This window comes from Eriocheir sinensis, chromosome 47 (genome assembly GCF_024679095.1).
Source record: "Eriocheir sinensis breed Jianghai 21 chromosome 47, ASM2467909v1, whole genome shotgun sequence".
In the NCBI taxonomy this organism is placed as follows: domain Eukaryota; kingdom Metazoa; phylum Arthropoda; class Malacostraca; order Decapoda; family Varunidae; genus Eriocheir; species Eriocheir sinensis.
The window spans coordinates 6,913,005-6,931,915 of NC_066555.1; the positions used below are offsets into that span (position 1 = coordinate 6,913,005).

The 18,911-nt window shown below is 39.7% G+C and overlaps 1 protein-coding gene across 5 annotated transcripts in view; it reads left to right on the top strand.

Annotated features, from left to right (window-relative positions):
- Nucleotides 1–18,911, top strand: part of LOC126981314 (uncharacterized) — a 34,880-nt gene that overhangs the window by 6,431 nt on the left and 9,538 nt on the right. For 4 of the 5 annotated variants that reach the window (XM_050832252.1, XM_050832250.1, XM_050832254.1 and 1 more), the window contains exons 4-16: nt 671–790; nt 1,943–2,040; nt 2,893–3,014; nt 4,333–4,392; nt 6,797–6,858; nt 7,192–7,318; nt 7,892–8,019; nt 9,849–10,131; nt 11,754–11,906; nt 12,501–12,686; nt 14,870–15,016; nt 16,046–16,276; nt 17,328–17,494. In XM_050832252.1, the coding sequence (XP_050688209.1) occupies nt 671–790; nt 1,943–2,040; nt 2,893–3,014; nt 4,333–4,392; nt 6,797–6,858; nt 7,192–7,318; nt 7,892–8,019; nt 9,849–10,131; nt 11,754–11,906; nt 12,501–12,686; nt 14,870–15,016; nt 16,046–16,276; nt 17,328–17,494 (1,884 nt within the window). Of the gene's footprint in view, nt 1–670; nt 791–1,942; nt 2,041–2,892; nt 3,015–4,327; nt 4,393–6,796; nt 6,859–7,191; nt 7,319–7,891; nt 8,020–9,848; nt 10,132–11,753; nt 11,907–12,500; nt 12,687–14,869; nt 15,017–16,045; nt 16,277–17,327; nt 17,495–18,911 lie in introns of all 5 variants that reach the window. The other variant, XM_050832251.1, reaches the window with a different exon arrangement.

Here is an 18,911-nt window from a genome sequence, read left to right on the forward strand (position 1 = left end):
GAGTGTTTCCCATGTGGTATTGGTATGTTGGATATCCCTTCACTGGTAGTCTGGTAATATACAGTCCCAGGTCTTTCTCTGCCTCTGTGGTAGATAGTGGAGTGTTTCCCATGTGGTATTGGTATGTTGGATATCCCTTCACTGGTAGCCTGGTAATATACAGTCCCAGGTCTTTCTCTGCCTCTGTGGTAGATAGTGGAGTGTTTCCCATGTGGTATTGGTATGTTGGATATCCCTTCACTGGTAGTCTGGTAATATACAGTCCCAGGTCTTTTCTCTCTGTGGTAGATAGGAGTGTTTGTTTTTGGGTGGTATTGGTATGTTGGATATCCCTTCACTGGTAGCCTGGTAATATACAGTCCCAGGTCTTTCTCTGCCTCTGTGGTAGATAGTGGAGTGTTTCCCATGTGGTATTGGTATGTTGGATATCCCTTCACTGGTAGTCTGGTAATATACAGTCCCAGGTCTTTCTCTGCCTCTGTGGTAGATAGTGGAGTGTTTCCCATGTGGTATTGGTATGTTGGATATCCCCTCCCAAGCTGCAGGACTTAACATTTTTCTTCATTGAATTGTAGCAGACACTTTTTGTTCCACTCCTGTAGCTTGGTGATGTCTTCTGTTTGGAAATCCGCAGTCAAGGGGTTAATTGGTATTTTTCTTCATTAAACAGAGAAAAACATGTGTATGTATGTCAGTGTAACAACGACGCTAGTGGTGAAAAGTGCGAGTGGGGTGGAAGATGTCAGCCTCACGACCTCACCAGCCCGTGCAGCGGCCATGGCGAATGCAGGTGTGTGCTCCTAACTGTTCTTGCAAATTTGTATTTTTTGCACTACAGTGTCAAGTTCACAATGTTTTGTCACAATATTTTAACCCATTTTATCATATGAATAATTGAACTTGTGTATATTTTCAACACAACATTGTTCATTAACCCGGCAGCAGCGGGGATCATGTTTCTTAATGGTCCCTGTAAGCGAGAAAAATGATAAAAAATCACCCCTCACACAAACGATTTCATAATATATATCAAAGCATTTGTGATCAGTTTATGTATCATCTATTTTTGGGGGGTTAAATCATGGCACAAATTTGGCCCGTCGCTGCTACCGGGTTAAAATATTCAGTGAAGTAATTTATTTGTTTGGAAAGCTGAATTTCCTTCCATCCTTATTACCTTCCTTTTCACAATTCTTTTGTTGTTTCCTCTTAATGTTAGCATCCCACAACTGATATAATTATTTATAGATTTACCTTAACTGTCTCCTCTTTTTCTTCTTCCAACTTTAGTTCCTTGTACTGGGAACCTATCTTGTAGAAAATGTTTGTCTTTTCAGTCTTTGCCAAAATGTTTCTTCAAATATGAGCTCCAGACTACAGCTCCATATTCTGATATTGGTTATTTAAATTATGTAACTATATTGCTTTGCATATTATGAATGAAATGAGGAGATTTACTTAATCTCCATGGATCTAATTCTATAAAACCTGCTCTCATATTTTCCTTGGTAATGGCAAGTTGATAATGTTGGAGAATTTTCACACAGCATCAAACAGGCTTCCAATTCAATGGGTTGTAGATGTTTTTTTCTGAAGAAGGTGGACCACAAGCTTTCTTCCAAATTTCTTGTAATTTACTTTTATTCATAGGTTCTACAAATATTCCTAATTATGGCTTTTTAGATTCCTCTTTACAGTTTCCTAAAACAGAGCAAACTTTAATCAGGACCATTTATTATTTTTTTACCATCTAGTTGAAATGTTAACTCATTATTCAACCAAGTAATATTACTATTATTATTGGCCTGGTTGTAAGTGAAAGTAAGGTGCAGAGGTCATAATTTAAGGACTACTACCTGTATATGGATGGATTTGATTTAGCAAGAATCATAAGATTACTTTGAACTTTTTTGGCATTATCAGTGTCAGTACTTTTTTCCAGGTACTACAGAGGTGCTGTCAAATGTACTTGTGATGAGGACCACTTTGGAAACAGATGTGAGCATAATGCGTCCAGTGCCCAGCCTTTCCAGCTATCAGGTAAAGAGATGTTTGGTTTGTTATATGAGGAAAGCTTGGCATGTATTACAAGTTGGTAAAGGAATAATTTATAACATTCTTGAGGTGGTTATATAAAAAATAAAAAAATTGTGTCATTTTCAAAGAAAGTGATGATGAGATCATAAATGTAAATGAGTCGCATGCATCTGTGGTGCAGTGGTTAGCATGTCTAACCATGACTCTGCAATTTTTGGGTTCGAGTCCTGGCCTGGGCAGTCAGTGTACAGCCCACCCAGCTGTTCACCCTTCCTCTTGGGAAATGGGTACCTGGGGAAACCTGAGGAAGTGAACTGTGGTACTGTTACACTGGCCTTGTGTCCTGGGTTAATGGCTCAAGGACCAATGGTACAGAGATCAGCACCATGGCTATGTGCAGCTAATAGCATATGACCCCATCTTTACCTCCACTTAGGTAGTAGACATGCAGTCCCTCAGAAAAGTTGAAGGACATTGTTTAGAAATAGGTTGGAGAAGAGGAGGATATGAGTAACTACTGAAGTATAGAGTGTTTTGAGGATAGAGGATACTGAGGATAGAGTTATAGGTGCTGCCTATAGTGCTGGTAGGTTGTCTTAAGGGGTCTCTTGTATTACCCCAGCCTGTTAATGGCACAGGCATATTTTATTTATGCAGCAGTGGCTGCCATGATGTATTTAGAGAGGAACAAATAGTCCCTTCTGTAATGGCATACATTTAAGGAAATTCCAAGAAACAGCCATTAGAGGGGACAGTGATCCATAGAGTTGCTTCTCAGTAGAGGTCAAAGTGAGGGGGAGATTCAGAAAGGCTGGTATGCTTTGTGTAATCACCTGTGGGGAAATTCCTTCCAAGTCTGCAGGGAGATGAACCTGGAGTGCAGCCACCTGTGTTCACTGGCTGGGCACCCACGCTGTCTGTGTCCCCCACACCTGGTGCTGCTCAACAAGACCCATTGCACCCCTCGAGGTGAGCAGGTGTGTTGGGCTGTTAGGCATGTGCCATTGTCTGGGTTGTAGTAATGCGAGTGTGTGGTACTAAAAGAGTGTGGTGTGTTGTAGGATGAGGTGGACACAACCCGTACTACTAGTGGGAAAATATTCGTTAAAAATCTGTATTTGCCATAACAGGCAAAACAAAGAGTGCATAATACTCTCAGGAAATGGACTTCCTCAATGAGTATCTGTTGAGCTTCCTCAGAGAATATTTTTTCTTCATGGGAAGATTTTTTTTTTTCTTTTTTTTTTTTTTCTTTTTTTCTCAATTGCTGCATGGCTTGTGACCAGGGGGTCACGGCTCGTACACAAGGTGTTCACGGCCCGTACAATTGTATAAATAAATTTCTTAAAACTCTGGCTTTGCACCAAGACTCAAACCCAAATGCTTAAAGTAATCCTTAGGCTGTGGGCTTCCTTTGAGGTATCAGTTTAGATTGTTTGGACTTTCAATTCTGCAAGTGATGACAGTGTTTTAACTCATAATTTTTAGGTGGTTTTCTATGCTCGACAAATGTAACCAGGCTTTACAATAACATTTTGCGTCCACCAGCTGTACGACTTGTGAACTACCCACATGTTTGTTTACGGGATTCCCATGAACACAAAAGCTTGGCGCAACAATATCTTTCCATGCTAATATCTTTTCAATGTAATCATATTCGCCATGGAAACCTTCACCAGCAAAGTCACGACATATTCACAATCACCATACACTGTACTATGAGGCGAGAAAATTGCATCCGACAACTCAAAAATTTAAAAACTCGCGTCAGCTGTTGGTGCCCCATTTCCTTTCTTTTGTGGGAAGGGAGACTTTCCTCGATGTTTTGCTTCGATAAGACGACCTTTGTACGTCTCGTGATCATGTACAAGTTATGTCCACCTTACCCTACTGATGTGCATGGTAAGAGGAACAGTAAGGTGCTAGCAGGTGTTTGCTGCTAGTGGTTGTTGCAACAGGCCATGGAAGTTAGTAGCAATTTAAATTCTTGGGGTATTTGTATTTTCAACCTCTTACAGAATAGTACTATTATAATTACAATAAGTAAGAAAGGCTAGATACATGGTTGATGCAAACAATAATAAATGAGGAAATTATATATATATATATATATATATATATATATATATATATATATATATATATATATATATATATATATATATATATATATATATATATATATATATATATATATATATATATATATATATATATATATATATAATATATATGCAAGTCAATAGATCATGTCCTCCCACTCCTCCTCCTGTCTGTTACACTGCCGCAGCCCAGCTGGTGAACGTGACTGTGAAGCTTCTTGACGACCACCACCATCACACCCTTGCAGATCAGGTCAGTTGTCCTTGTCGTTTACTTTAAATCATTGTACCAAATCAGGAATGACTGGCAGTTACAAAAGAATGGAGAACCAAGTTAAGGTGGATAGTCACTGAGCTTGTTAACAATCTTGTCAAAGGAACAGGTTAAGAACTTACCAGTCACGGATGGGAGGTGTAATAGCTGAGACACTGAAGATCATTTCAGGCTAAACACAGAGGGAAAAATAAGAGAGTTGTGAAGGCAAAGCAGATCACATTGGCAATTGAGAGAATAAAAAGAGGTAGAATTATAAGCTTAGAAGTAAAGGGGCGAATGAGGAACGCCATAATCCTATCAACCTTGACATTTATATAGGAAACAATTATGGAATAAAGCACAGATGGCAAGGATGTAATTGTGGGTTAGAGATATGCTACTTGTGGCCTCGCTGCACTCGACTTTTTACTCTAGCTCATTCCTATACTGTCCAAACCCCTTATGCAAGAATTAACCAGCATCTTCATTCGACCCCTCCGTGGTCTAGTGATCAGCGTGCCTGGCTTCTACTCCACGGGCCCGGGTTCGAATCCTGGCCTGGGAAGTCGGCGTGCAGCTCACCCAGCTGTTCATCCTCCCTCTCAGGCTGGTCAATAAATGGGTACCTGGGGAAACCTGGGGAAGGTAAACTGTGGTAACCCGGATGTCACACTGGCCCTGTGTCCCGGGGTAATGGGCTCCCTCCCACCACAGGCTCAAGGGCCAATGTTACGGAGATGAGCTCCGAGGTCACGCACTGCTGCAGTGTATGCCCCCAACTTTACCTTCATTCTTTCATCCCTTACAATGATAAGCTCAGGAACAGCCTTCCTTCATCTGTATTTCCTCCTGCCTATGACTTGACCTCTTTCAAGAGGACTGTATCAAGACATCTCTCACCCAAAGTCGACCTCTCTTTAGGGCACTCTCGACCTCTCTCTTTTATAGGAGCAGCAATTAGCAGGCTTTTTGTGTTTTGTATACTTTCTTGTTGTTGCCCTTGAGTTGCTTCCTTTACTGTAAAAAAAAAGATAACTTTTAAAGCATGCTATCAAGATGATATAAAGTAATGAAAATGTGTACACATACTAAGTGAAGTATCCATGAAAGGTAAGCACAGTGGTGTGGGGTGACTGGAAAATTACAAGTCTGATGATTGATAATACTGAGGAGTGTATCAGAGAGGGTACAAAGGAGGGGGTGTATGTTACAAGAAGGATTTATCCCCATTCAACCACAAAAGTTTTTCTCGGGAGGTCCCCCCATAATGCAAAAGTCAGCGGAAAATACACTTTGAAAGTGAGAAAAAGTCATAAAAGATTTTTATAGAAAATTTTCTGGCACACCCTGCTGTGAAATCTGTTTCTTTGTAGGTTGTCACATTTGGCTGGAATTCCATGATTCCCCCAAAATTCCAACTTTTTACTGGTGTGATGTACTACAGGAAAATTTGTTGAAGAAAAGTTGCTCATTTTATCAAGAATGGAGTCTGAAAAATATAGTTTATAATCTTTGACCTGGAAATTTACTGCTTACAGAGAGCCAAAGTTGCAGTGAAACTCAAAAAATAATTTTTGTCGTTTTTATCATTCTGGAATGAATCTTGTTGAATAAAAGTTGTAGAAAATCATCCGTATAACTCAACTGTGAAGTCAGATTATTATTTGGACAGACCGTTTGGCTGGGATTCCATGATTCCCCCCCAAAATCCAACTTCCACTTCCCATTCCTCTGAACACTCCTGTGAACAAGATATTGGTTCATCTAGAACATCACGTATAAAAGTGGAGGTATCAAGACTATGCTCAGCATGCACCCAACGAGCAGAAACTAAAGGAAGACCGCCGAAACAGATTGGCTGAGGGAACATAATCGCTCTGCAGACGCCATGATGTGTAGGCAGGAACTGTAGGCTATTTTTAGTAATGAGTGGTGGTAAGGGACAACAGAGGTGCAAGTTAGTCACTTAGCATTGACAGAAACCTAGTTACGCGCGGCCTTCAAATTCCAGATAGCTTCTCGCTCTCCGGCGCTGGCGTCATGCTCGTTGCCCACGTCTGAAAGAACTATATGACGCCAGCGGCATCAACGTCATTAAGGGGTTAAACAGGTAGAACTGGTGACATCTCTACAATGTTTCCTCCCTTGACGGGGAGTTCATGGAGGGAACAGGGTGTTAAAACAGTTTAAATAAATGATATGCTTTGACACCTATACAGTTTAAGACTTTCATGGCATATTTGTATTGCTTTATGTATTTTTAGTGTTGTAACCAAAGACAGGAGGCTACAATGCAGTTTTTTTGCACTGAATAAAAGCTAACTTGCCCCTGTAGAATCTGGGGCCACTGATGAGAAGGAGGGTACGTACTAACCTTACTTATAACCACACTGTTTTTCAGGTCTCAAAAATACTTGAGAAAGTCTGCATCAGTGTGATGGAAGTCAGGTATCACGATAACAGGTGAGCTGCTGCACCCTGCATGTTATCCATCCAGTATCTCTAAAAAAATTGGTTGTGTTATTTGTAATCCGCGGGTCAGTGCCAGTCTATAATTGCCGCGGATTTGGCGAGTCCAATGTAATAGTGTTCCAGTTAGTCATGGTGCTTAATGGATATTTAGACATTAGTGGTCCACAGTCATGAAAATGGACTTCATAGGTTTTAAGTTGCATAAAAGTGTGTAACTTCACTAAACTTCCATAAATTGACAGCTTGAAAAATTCCTGTTTTGATGTTGTCTGTAAATAGTTTGAATATTATTTTAATATTGCTGTTACTTATCTGGAAAACTAGCAAGGAGTTTCACTTCACAATGAACAAGAAACAGCAAGACTTTCTCCCTGGCCTGAGTGACTGGAGCGCTGCACTCAACTCCTCTGTCACCATCAACATCACTAAGCAAGACAACATATGGCTTGGTGTGAGTAAATAATGACTTTAATTTTATACCTAGGCATATTATGACAGTTTTTGTAAAGTGAACCATCAGTTTCAGAGCAGGATGTTATGTCACTAGTATAACACGAAAGTTTATTGTTTTGAAACGACTTTTTGCATTCATTGTTTATTCATTTCTTAGAGATATTTTCTTTTTGATTAAATAGATTAGTTTTATTATTTATTGCTAATTTTATGCAATACGCCTAGGCCGCACTCACACTCACCGACTCGCCTTTTATTATGGGCTGGTCACCCTGCTAAGCGCCCACCGACCTATCCCATACCCTAGGGCCCCCAGGACAAGGATATAACCAGAAGGTCACTTAGCTCGTTTTGTAGAGGCTTTCGGATATAGTGGTCTGAATAAGTCGGCGATGTGTGGCCGGCCTTGCTGTAGTGGGAGTTAATGTAGCTGCCTGCTGCCGAGTCAACTTGTAGTAGCCTGGTGTATGTGACTCCACTAAGGCAAACCGCTGATTGGGTGTTTACACCGGTGAAGTTCCCCCACCAGAGAAGTGCTTGCATAAGTATTAAAACTTATTTTTCCCTACAGCCACTCAACAAAACTGAGAGAGATGGAAAGCTGATGCTGCAGTGTACTGTCTTTGGAGCCTCTTTGCCCCTCAATGTGTCCTGGTTCATTGGGCAGCATCAAATATACACCCTTGAAGTAAATTCGTGGTGAGACAAGGTTTTTATGCAAAGTATGTTTAGATTAAATGCTACTGAACGTCTCAGACATGACTTAGTGATGAATGAGAGTTGCATCTTATTTCTTATTCCTTTAGAAGGTAGTCATTGGGTTAAGAATAAATGTGTATCTTGTGTCTCACTTAGTGTCAAAAGAGACAACTGGAAAGTTTGTGAGTTACAAGAGAATTAGATCAGGAACTAGGTCCCTTCCTAACTATTCTGAGGCTAAATACTCTTTTAAAGGGTCATTGTCCTTTTTTGATCCCTACCCTGCCTCATTTGCAAATTTGGTCACCAATAGTGAGAGTGAACCAAGTTCTTTTCAGTGCATAATTTTCCCTAGATATTTGTAGTGTAAGACTGAAATAAATGTAAAAATTATAGGGATATAAACTAGCCATCATAGTGTTGTTCCATATGATAAGTACTGTTCTTGTCAGTGTGTAAATCACTTTTTTTTAAGAAGCATCTGTTTCTCAAGGTTATTCAAGGGAACATTTTTGTCCATAGTCAAACTAACCACAATTTTTTTTCCATTGATGGTGGTTTCAAAAGTATCAGCTGTTCCATTACTCTGCTCTTTGCCTTTTTCATGACACTGATCAAATTTATATAGTTGCCAGGCAAAAAATGCCTTGGTTTACAAGCGGCGACTCGTCGTACGAGCATCCTGTTTGTACAGCTTGAAGACGTGAGCATGAGTTCCCTTTGTTCACTGCAAGATGAGAGAGCTCAGAGCAGAAAACAATGGGCATGGGGTCTCAGTCCACATTGTACACTTGCAGGGGTAGCACCTGCGCACTCGTGTCTGCTTACATTTGTGCTCTAGTGTGCGATCATTGTGTTTTCAGCACTACAGCGTGCATTCGTTTTGGTTTCAAGTTATTTTGGTTTGCAAGCAAAATTCCAGAACGAATGAAACTTGTAAACTGAGGTATGACTGTATAGTGTTATGCAATGGGGTGGCGAGGACAAGGTGGCAGCAGTGAGGCGGTGAGAGTGGTGATGCTTTGTAAACAAAGTGCCGCTCAGAATAGTGAGGCGACCATAAAAATCATAAAAGCTAGCTTTGGATGAATAAGTAATGAGTTGCATCTGATGCACACATATGATATATAAACTATTGTTGAATTTGAAAAGTAATGTTAACTATTCCCAATGTGTGTCTATATGATCAAAAAATATAATCGACCAATGAGCTGCCACGTTCCTCTTGCCATGTGGGTTCAGGAAGGACTCCCTCTCTTGCCTGATGCATGCTTCTCAGTGGCCTTCCAAACGTTAGTGTTTATTTTACATTTTCATCACTTGTTGCTCTGGTTTTTGTTTGACACCCCAATTTAATTTGCATTTTGTGGAGGGTAATCATGTTATATGGAAAATGTGTCCGAAATATAGATCTGGCATCATATGGAAAATTTTAAAAGGAAATGTGTTAAGTGGAGGCTCTACTGTAGAACAAAAATTAATGATACCAGTGGTGACATCTCATAGTGAGCCTCATCAGGAAAAAGGAATGAATCAGCAGTGTATCCCTTTTTGTCATGAAAGCTTTTGTTTGGCCCAGGTCTTGATGGGTTGGAACCATATTGACATCAGTGACCCAGCTGTAATAGCATCATCATCTTATTGATGACATATGGTGTACAAAGTATCAGTTTGTCATTTTCGTAAGATGTTGCTTTAACAAGTTCATTCCTCACTCTTACATTTAAAAAAAAAATTTATTAAGGGGTTTTGACACCCAGTCTGCCTTTACAAATAATGGGATCATATGGTGATTAACCTGCTTTCTTTGATTTTTTATTTCTTTTCAGTGAAGGATCTAAAGTTGACAGTGTAATAACAGTTGAGTTCATGGAGCAGAGTCTCACCAAATGCCCCAATGACACCAGGTGTATGGATGACACCAGAACCTGCTTCAGTGAAACCAGCTGCACCATGAAGCTATTGGCAGACAAGTACAACCCTGACCTGGACAGGGGAGACTTCAGAGTGGTGGTCAGCCAAGGCGACACCAATGCTGCACAAAGAGTGGTGGTGGATTCAAACCCTCAGGCGGTGGTGATGGTGACACCATTCAGTGTGTCTATGTACAAGGTCTGGCACAGGCATTGGTGTTTGTTTTATGCAAACAGGGGTGTACCAAGTTTCATGACATATCAACTTGCAAATCTGTGTTTTGTGGCTACCCAAAAATATTCAGCAATTTTACTTTTGCCTATAAATATCAGTTGCATGCAGAAAGCAAGCCACCTGGTCTGCCTGAAAGCTGAATCATCACTTCATTGCTATATTGAGTGTGGTCAGAACTTTCGCTAAAGCACCTAGTTGTCTACTTGCTTCCATTCATTGGTAAAACTGCACTTCTTAACCTTTACTCAGTAGTCAGGGTTGCCTTTACCCTTATGGCCATATTTGAATGCCTTGGGCATGTATATTCTCAAAGTTTGTAATGAGAGCCAGTCAGGAACAGGATGCACAGAATGCTTGCTCCCTTTCCTCCCATTGGACAAATTTTGAAAAAGATGGGTTTCATAATGTTGAAATCCACAAAGAGAATGACTTGATTTTATCTTGCAGAAATCTTCACAGTAAACTTGGTAGTTTGTTCCCAGGAATTTCAAATGAGACCAGAAAGGCTGAAAAGAAGCCTGACCAGTGTAGGGTGTTAGGAAGTTCAACTATACCAATGAACTTAATATTAAAATTCCTGAACAAATGTGCCAGGGAGCAAGGAACATGGAACAAATAGACAAGTTTTTGGATGAGCCTGAAACCAATTACCTTTTTTTCCTTAGGATCTGTGCCCCAACTTTTGTGGATTCAGATTTTACACACTTTTTTTGTTAAACCAACTAATCATGAATTCTGGTGCACCGCTGTACTAATTTATGAGGGGGCTCAAAAATGAGATGGGTTGCACAAATATAATTCAGTTGAGGAAAGGTTCCATAGATATAAGGTTCACACTACACATATACATGTCATTCCAATTCAAAACTTTGAAATTGATATCGTATGATACCCGACTCCATCAACCACTTGAGGTCCACAAGGCCATACAGTGTCTGTCAAGAAAATGAAAAACAGTTTCACTCTTATTCATAATTATGAGCATGTGTTTGTGCTGTCTTTGCTCCTGGCCACAAGGCCCATTCAACTCCCCACTGTACCCTTGTGGGAAACGGGTTTACATGATAAAGATGGACTCTGGTTCATGCTGTTACCTTTGCATGCCTCATTCATCAGTTCTCATTCTTACATATATTTTCTTACAATGGCCTCCCATTTTCTTTAAGGTATTAGTTTTCATCCTTATAATCACTTGAATGTGTAACTTTAATTATTAGCACTTCTTTGACATTCCAGACAGAATTTTCATGCCTCATTTGAACTATTCTGAGCTCAATTTTTTCCTCTTTTTCTTTTCAGACGTTAGCTTCTTCCAAGACATTATCTTTGTCTTAAGAAATAATATTTTTATCTTTTTATGGATGGAATCCTATGCTCACATATTCTTATTATTCTTATGCCCAATTTCCATATATATTTATTTTCCTTTTCATCTTAGATTTTGTTGACATGATCATTACAAGCATACAGGTGTAACTTCAAGCTGCCCCATCCTTCCTATGCCTTTCCCATTATCCTGCTCCTATTTGTCACCTCACTGTGCATATAATTATTTTTCCTCTTTGATCAGTGTCTGCATCCCACAGAATGGCAGCACCACTCTCCATTGTACCATCAGTGGAGACTGGAAATGGAATAAAGACTGTGAGATCAAGTGGATCTTCCCAGTGGACAGTGCTGTCTTTGTTGTGGAAACACCTAAGTGGAATGTATCACATTTGAACATCAACCACCTTAAAGTAAGTTATTTATATTTATGACCTGCATTTCTCTTGTAAGTTTTATAGTAGTCTTCCCACAACTAGATTTAATATATAGAAGAGTACTGAACCATGTTTCAGAATCCATGCTGTGAATTCTTAATTAATGAGTGGCTTTTTAGGTACCATAATGTCTCTATTCTGCCCTTTGTTGATATCTGCAGCAGACAGTAATACGGTGGATGCTAAAGACTCAATAGAACAGCTAAGCCTGGCAGGTAGGGAAGAACAGCAGGGAGGGCAGACAGTATTAGAATGGTTAGTTGCATATTAGAAGGAGGGATGTAATTTTTTGTTTACTGTGAACCTTAAATCACATACTATGAGGTTCAGCTCAAATGTAAAGGGTTAGATACATTATAAGACTCTCCTTACATATTAGGTGATTTGTATACAGTGATCACAGTCACACATATTAGGTGACACTACTGTAGTCAGTGTAACTTAGGAGATGGAAATTTGGCTGCTCACTTTTTAAACTCATATCACTTAGATCTGATAGGATGATATATTCTATTATAGATGTTGGGCATGTGTTTTCTGATACTAAAATAATTTTGCTACTCCTTGCAGCAGTCAATCAGCGTTACTTGTGAAGTGACATTTTGGGAATTCTGTGACGACCGGAGAAGCAGGACACAGAGTGTGTGTGTGGCTCCTGGGTGCAACTCAGACATGGCTGATGTGTACTACCTTGAGACTGGGATGCTACTCTGCCCTGAACAGATGGATGGCACTGTATTTTGGCACACAACTCCAGTAATTATATCTACTATTGCTATAGTTGTTTCTGCACAAGAGGTATTGAAAACAGCTAATTAAAAAAAATATATATAGACTGGGGCAGTTGCCAACCAATCAATTAGTAAATTAATCTGGCAGTCTGTTTTTCAGTCTTCCTGTTTATCTGTTGAGTGTCTGCCAGTCAGTTATCTGCAACTTGTTGGTATTCTACCAGTTTGCTGACAATGTGGCAGTATTTATGTATCTGTGTGAGTTGGTTTTAGGCCCAATTAGTTGTTTAATTTGATGGATTTTAGTAAATATTTTCTCCATACACAAAAACATTTAAGGTTTATTTTTTCTGCTTTACTCCAGTGAAGTAAATGCTATTTACCTTCATACTAGAAATGGACTTCCATTGCCATATGCTGTGCTGCTGTCCCATAGTTTCTTCTTAACTCTTTCCATCCGTGACACAGACGTCGGTGTCACAGTATGGAAAGAGTCAAGAGGAAATGGAAGAGGATTAATCCTCTTCTAAACCTCTCAGTCCTCCTCTGAATTTCTCTTAATCCTCTTCCATTTCCTCTTAAGAGGTTTAGAAGAGGATTAAGAGGAAATGGAAGAGGATTAAGAGGTTTAGAAGAGGACTGACTCTTTCCATACGGTGACGCTGTCAGACGCCCGTTGGACGCCGACGTCGGCGTCGCCGGAGTGAAGTGGTTAATGAATTATACCTTGCTTTATGCCAGTGGTTTCCAAATTATAGAGTGTACCCACCCCTTGGGAGGCTTGTAGCCATCTGTCACACTTGATCCCTGTAGAAGCAAGTTATTAAAGTGTATAATTACATTGTCTTATAGTGGTGTTATTTACATTTTATATATTTTTCATCTATGGTAGCTATGCAATGAAATATCTTATCGTCATTAGTATGAAAATGTCTGAGTAAACATAAAAGATTTGGATTTGACACTAAAATGGCATGAGGATAATGTAAAAACAAATGAGGATGTTACATTTAATAGTTTGGGAACCACTGCTTACTGGTCTTGTTAATGGCACCTGTTCAATAGAGAAACAACTACTACACTACATATCATAAGATCCAACTTTTCAACCTACTGACCTAACCTTAGTCCCTTTAATTATTAGCTTGCTTGTATCTCTTTCATATGATTTAATGCCTCTGTTTGTTGTATCCATCTAAATGCCTGTTCTTTAAAGTTCATTTATCAAGAGGGTGGCTGTGTAGGTCTTGAGTCATCTTTGTTCTTTTATTCTGCCCCTGCATGTTGAAGTCCTCACCCCACATCTCCACTCCCACTGAAGTGATCTAAAATTGTTCACACAGTTTCACAGTTTGTTGTCCTCTCACAGATACCTGCCTCACTCATGGGTACTCTGTCAACTCAGCCTTTACTTTCCAAGCAACCAATATATGATACTGTTTTAATTGACAATCTGCCATTTCTTAACTCATTACCTCTCCTAGCCATGTCAAACTTAAACAAACTCATTATCCTTCTTTGCAATACAGGCAGTTCTCAGGGATCTACATTACTCTTATTTTATCTGCCTAGATTGTTGAACTTGGACTGTTATTACATTGGCATTCCACTTGCTTTCATTATTGGCCACACATATACTTGCTCTCTGTAGATAATATTTGTCGGTAAAGCTGGCATCAAAATCGGGTGAATGTGACCTCAGCAGTGGCAAGGTATGATGATGGTCTGTGTGCAAGCATGCAAGAGAAGCAAGAGAGCTGATGACTGCAAGGCTAAAATGGGAAAGGTTGTTAAGGCAGAAGGAATTGATCAGGATAGCATTTTCTTTTATCATGAAAAACATTGTTTGCCTAAGGCCCTTATGGATTGTGAGATAGCTTTTGGTTTCAGGGAGAGTGATGTGGTCCTAGGTCAGTATTGTAGGGTGTAGCAGGCAATAGTGCCATTTCCATTGGGCAATCTTGACTTCTTTAATGATTCCTTCTATATACTGGACAGTCTTTCCTTCTCCAGTGGTAACACTCTCTATTCACCAGGTAATGTTTTCCACTGATGTAACAATTCCCATTTATTTCTTTTACCTTGACTCCCCATCATACATTTACAGGAAATGGGGGTAGATGAGGATCATCATTTTGTTATAGTCAGTAATATAGGTTTGCATGGCTATGGTTGCCCTTTCATCTTGCTTTGTTTATTTCTTTTCAGGTGGGCAAAACAGCCTTCGCTAACTGTTCTCAGGGGTTTGAAGGGGTCAGCAGAAGGGAATGCAAGCAAGACTACAACAATACTGCTGTCTGGGCTGAGGCAGATTACTACGGATGTGTTTATCAACCTTTTCATAACCTAATACAAGTAATGTATGCAGGTCATTGACTCTATTCAAAGTAGTTGGGCATTCTTATTCATCAGCAAGTATTGTCAACATAATTTTCATAACACTAGTTGAAGGAGATATGTGAGATCTGAAAAGTATTGTAGTTAAGCTTGAAGAAATTATTAAATGTAATTGTCAGGACTTTGACACTCCTTCCACTCAGAGGTGTTGGACACAAGTGAGTTACAAAAATCAGAAGCTGCAGGAGAAGAAAGCAGTACCTAAGTGAATAATGTAAATAGTAAATTATGGTTTCTGAAAAAAACAATTATAAGTAACACTTTAAAATGTAGACCAAGTATATTAGGTGTGAAGCAGCCTTGGGATGGAGGTTGACAGAGGTGCTGGAGGATGCTAAATATTTGGTAAAATTTCAAAGCAAAGGAGCATGGAGTGCAGAGGGAGGGAGAGGTCATCAAAGGGGAGGCAGGTTATAGGGTCACTTGAGAGAATTATGAAAGGTAGATATGTAAGCATCAAGACAGGGTTGGAAAAAAACATGATTTAAATAAAAATAAAAGTAATAATCAATTTATTTGATTTAAATTGGATATTGGATTTATTTATTTAAATCAATTTTTTTTTATTTAAGTTATTTCTTTTGCTTTAATCATATTTTAGTTTACATGGTTATTTGTTTTACTTTTATGAGGACGTTTTCTTGTAAGAAACTCAATATCAAGTGAAACCATTGTTTAGTGTTGTTACGTTACGCAAGATGAGTTTTCACTTGAAAATCATAAGGAGAAAAATGCTGGTAGTTAAATTAGATCTGACAAGTTAAAATAACCAGCACCTAAATGGTCCTGTACATTCAAAAAAGAATTGTACTCATTAAACTTAATAATTACATTTATTGTTGTCATCAGCAAAGAGACATTACTTTGATTTTTATGATTTCAAATATTTGTCTTATAAGAGAAGGCAATCATTCACTGGTGCCTGATCTCCTACAGGACATTGAAATTGTGTCTGAAAAACCTAATAATTGAAGTTTTCTCACTTAGAGAACCCCGATGCTCTACCTGAAGAAAGGCTTTCATGTTGCCATGGACCCCAACATTATCATGGAGGAGCTGGGGCAGCTGTTTGGGGCAAGGGAAGAAAAGTTGAACCCTTGGGAACACACACTCATCCAGGAACAAGTGAAGTATTTGTTTAGGCTCAGCGCCCCTCCTGTGGACTCCCAGGTGTTCTTGGGTTTGCTTGACCAAATCTGGAACAAAACAGCAATAAATGTAAGTAGATGGGCTGCATACTTTTAATGTTTATCAAAGTTAAGTATAGTCGACAGCACCACACACAAAGCTGTGTCTGCCCTCAGTGCTCAGCTCAGTCTCGTTGGTCCTTGAGCAAGTGGCGGGTAAAAACCCATTACCCCAGGATACATGGTAAGTGTGATGTCCAGGTTACCACAGTTTACCCTCTTCAGGTTTCCCCAGATACCCATTTATTAACAGCCCAAAATGGAGGATTAGCAGCTGGATGAACTGTGCGCTAACTGCCCTGAGCTAGGGTTGAACCCATTCCCACAGATCCATAGCTAGGCATGCTGCCCACTGTGCCACAGAAGCACATACTGTTTTTACATCATGTAAAATGCTCCTTTAGTACTTGTTAAACATTTATGATCCTTTCTAATTTGTTCATTTTTGTTTCAAAGGTAGAAAATACAGCAGCAAATGTAAGGAAATTAAAGAATGGTCAAGTGTATTGCAAAACAAATATTTTAAGTTCCTTTTCCTCTTTAATCTTTACAATAAAGATTTGCAAGTCTTAGTTAAGATGGTACAATGAGGGCTTGGGCTTATTTTCTGAAGTTAAGAGGAAAATATTAATAGTCTGAATTTACTAATTATTTAGCTATTGCAATAGATGTCCATCTAGAGTCCTTCATCTCTGTGAATATTGGGAGCTCATTATTGATATGGGAATACATTCCTGTCATTGGTTATGGTTTTAAAATGCCATTTGTGTGGTTCTGAAGTCATCCCAGGCATGCTCATTTCGGGAAATGTTTCCATTTTTATTAATTTCTTGTGATTCTGATCTCTGGAAAATTATAAGAAAATATGAGAAACTACAGTTGATTTTCAGCATTTTGAATAATTGGCTGAAGGAACGAGGGTCTGGTCCAGGCTGCCATGTAATGGGGGCTTACTCACACCATGTTACTACAAGCCTGAGACTTCTCATACGTGAAAGGATTTTTGAGGAGGCACTACAATTGCAAAGTGCAATACATTACATTTACATATTGCATGTACAGTTATTGTACACCCCCTCCAGGACACATGGCAGCTGGAACCACTGATAAGAATGTACCTAAGTCTTGAGATGGATGTAAGAGGACCCAGTGAACTGGATGACTTGTCTTTGTGGCGAACGGACATCCCAGCCCAGCAGGAGGTGGCAAACATCACCATAGAATATTCTGAAGGACACCCAAAGAAGAGGTGAGTCTGGTGTTGTTTCCTATCCTAAGGATGTTCCAGGGAGCAAATACTGAATTTTTTTTTATGGTACCTTATTTTTCTACAACACTTTATGCCTCGGCCAGGTGCTTTACAGGCCATACAAAGAGAATGGGGCCTGCCTTATTGATTCAAGTTGCTGCACTGTAAGTTAGGGCTGTGTGAGAGGTTCTTTTTCTTGTTATGGCTTCAACTTCTTTTTCAGAAAAATTGAACTCAAAAAGGGCCTGAAAGAATTTTCCTCCAACAAAAGGAAAACAAAATGTTCATCAAAGTGTTGTCTAAAAGAGGTTTAAGAGGTGTCATGATACTCTTCTCTTGGGAAGGTGGCAGCTGAGTGGTCAGTGTGCAGGCAAGGCATCCAGGAGGATGCAGGTTTGTGTCCTGCCCACTACTACAAACATGCTGGGAAAGTTTCAGTCATCACTGAGTGGCCTAAGACTACCCACATGCTGTCCTGAAGACCACCTTGCAAGTCAAACTCTAGATTCTCTATAAACAAGAGGATCAAAGATGAGCTTCAGGGAGCAGCATAAGCCAGGGAAGATGGCACCACTGTAAACACTTGCCTGCACCATAACAAGCTGGAACTGACCACCACACACCACCAAGATAGCTTACTGGTGCCATAGTAAAAAAAAAAATAAAGTATGTATTCAAGTAATTGGAAGGAGGAAATTTAGGTGATGGAAGGCTGTTTCAGAGTTTACCAGGGAATGTTATAAAAGAATGAAGTGAAGGTAAAATTGGGGGCATGCATTTTGGTTGCACATGGCTGCAGTGATCATCTCCATCACATTGGCCCCCTGGGCTTGTGGTGGGAAGAACCCTGAAACATGGGCCAGCGTGAAGTCTGGGATTGTCAAAGTTTAACTTCCCTGGGTTTTCCCAGCTACCCATTTACTGACCAGCCCAAAAGGGAGGATGAACAGCTGGGTGAGCTTCACGTCAACAGTGGATTCACATCTACGCACGCTAACCACTGCTCTGCAAATGAAGATACTGATTACCTTAGCATTAGAAAGTTAGAAAGCATTAGGATGAACTGTAGTAGAAAGTTGTGTGCAGCAAGGCAGCAAGATGGATGGTGACATGCCCCAATCTGAAATAATCCCAAAGTCAGAGATGAACCATCTGTACCATCCAGCCTTGAGTAGTACAAGTCCTGTTGAGAGTGTTTTTCTCTTGAAATATGTGTAAGTATGGAAAGTGGATAGGATGGACAATTTGGAAAGATCACTTTTTTTCTTTTTACATTCAGCCTATAGTGCCAGTAGGCTCTCTTGATGGTGGTCCCAGCCCATTAATGGCGCAGGCAAGTGTTTTATAGTGGTACCATCTTGCTTGGCTCATGGATCCCCTCACTGTTAAATTTGATCCTCTTTTTAGAGTTTTGCTA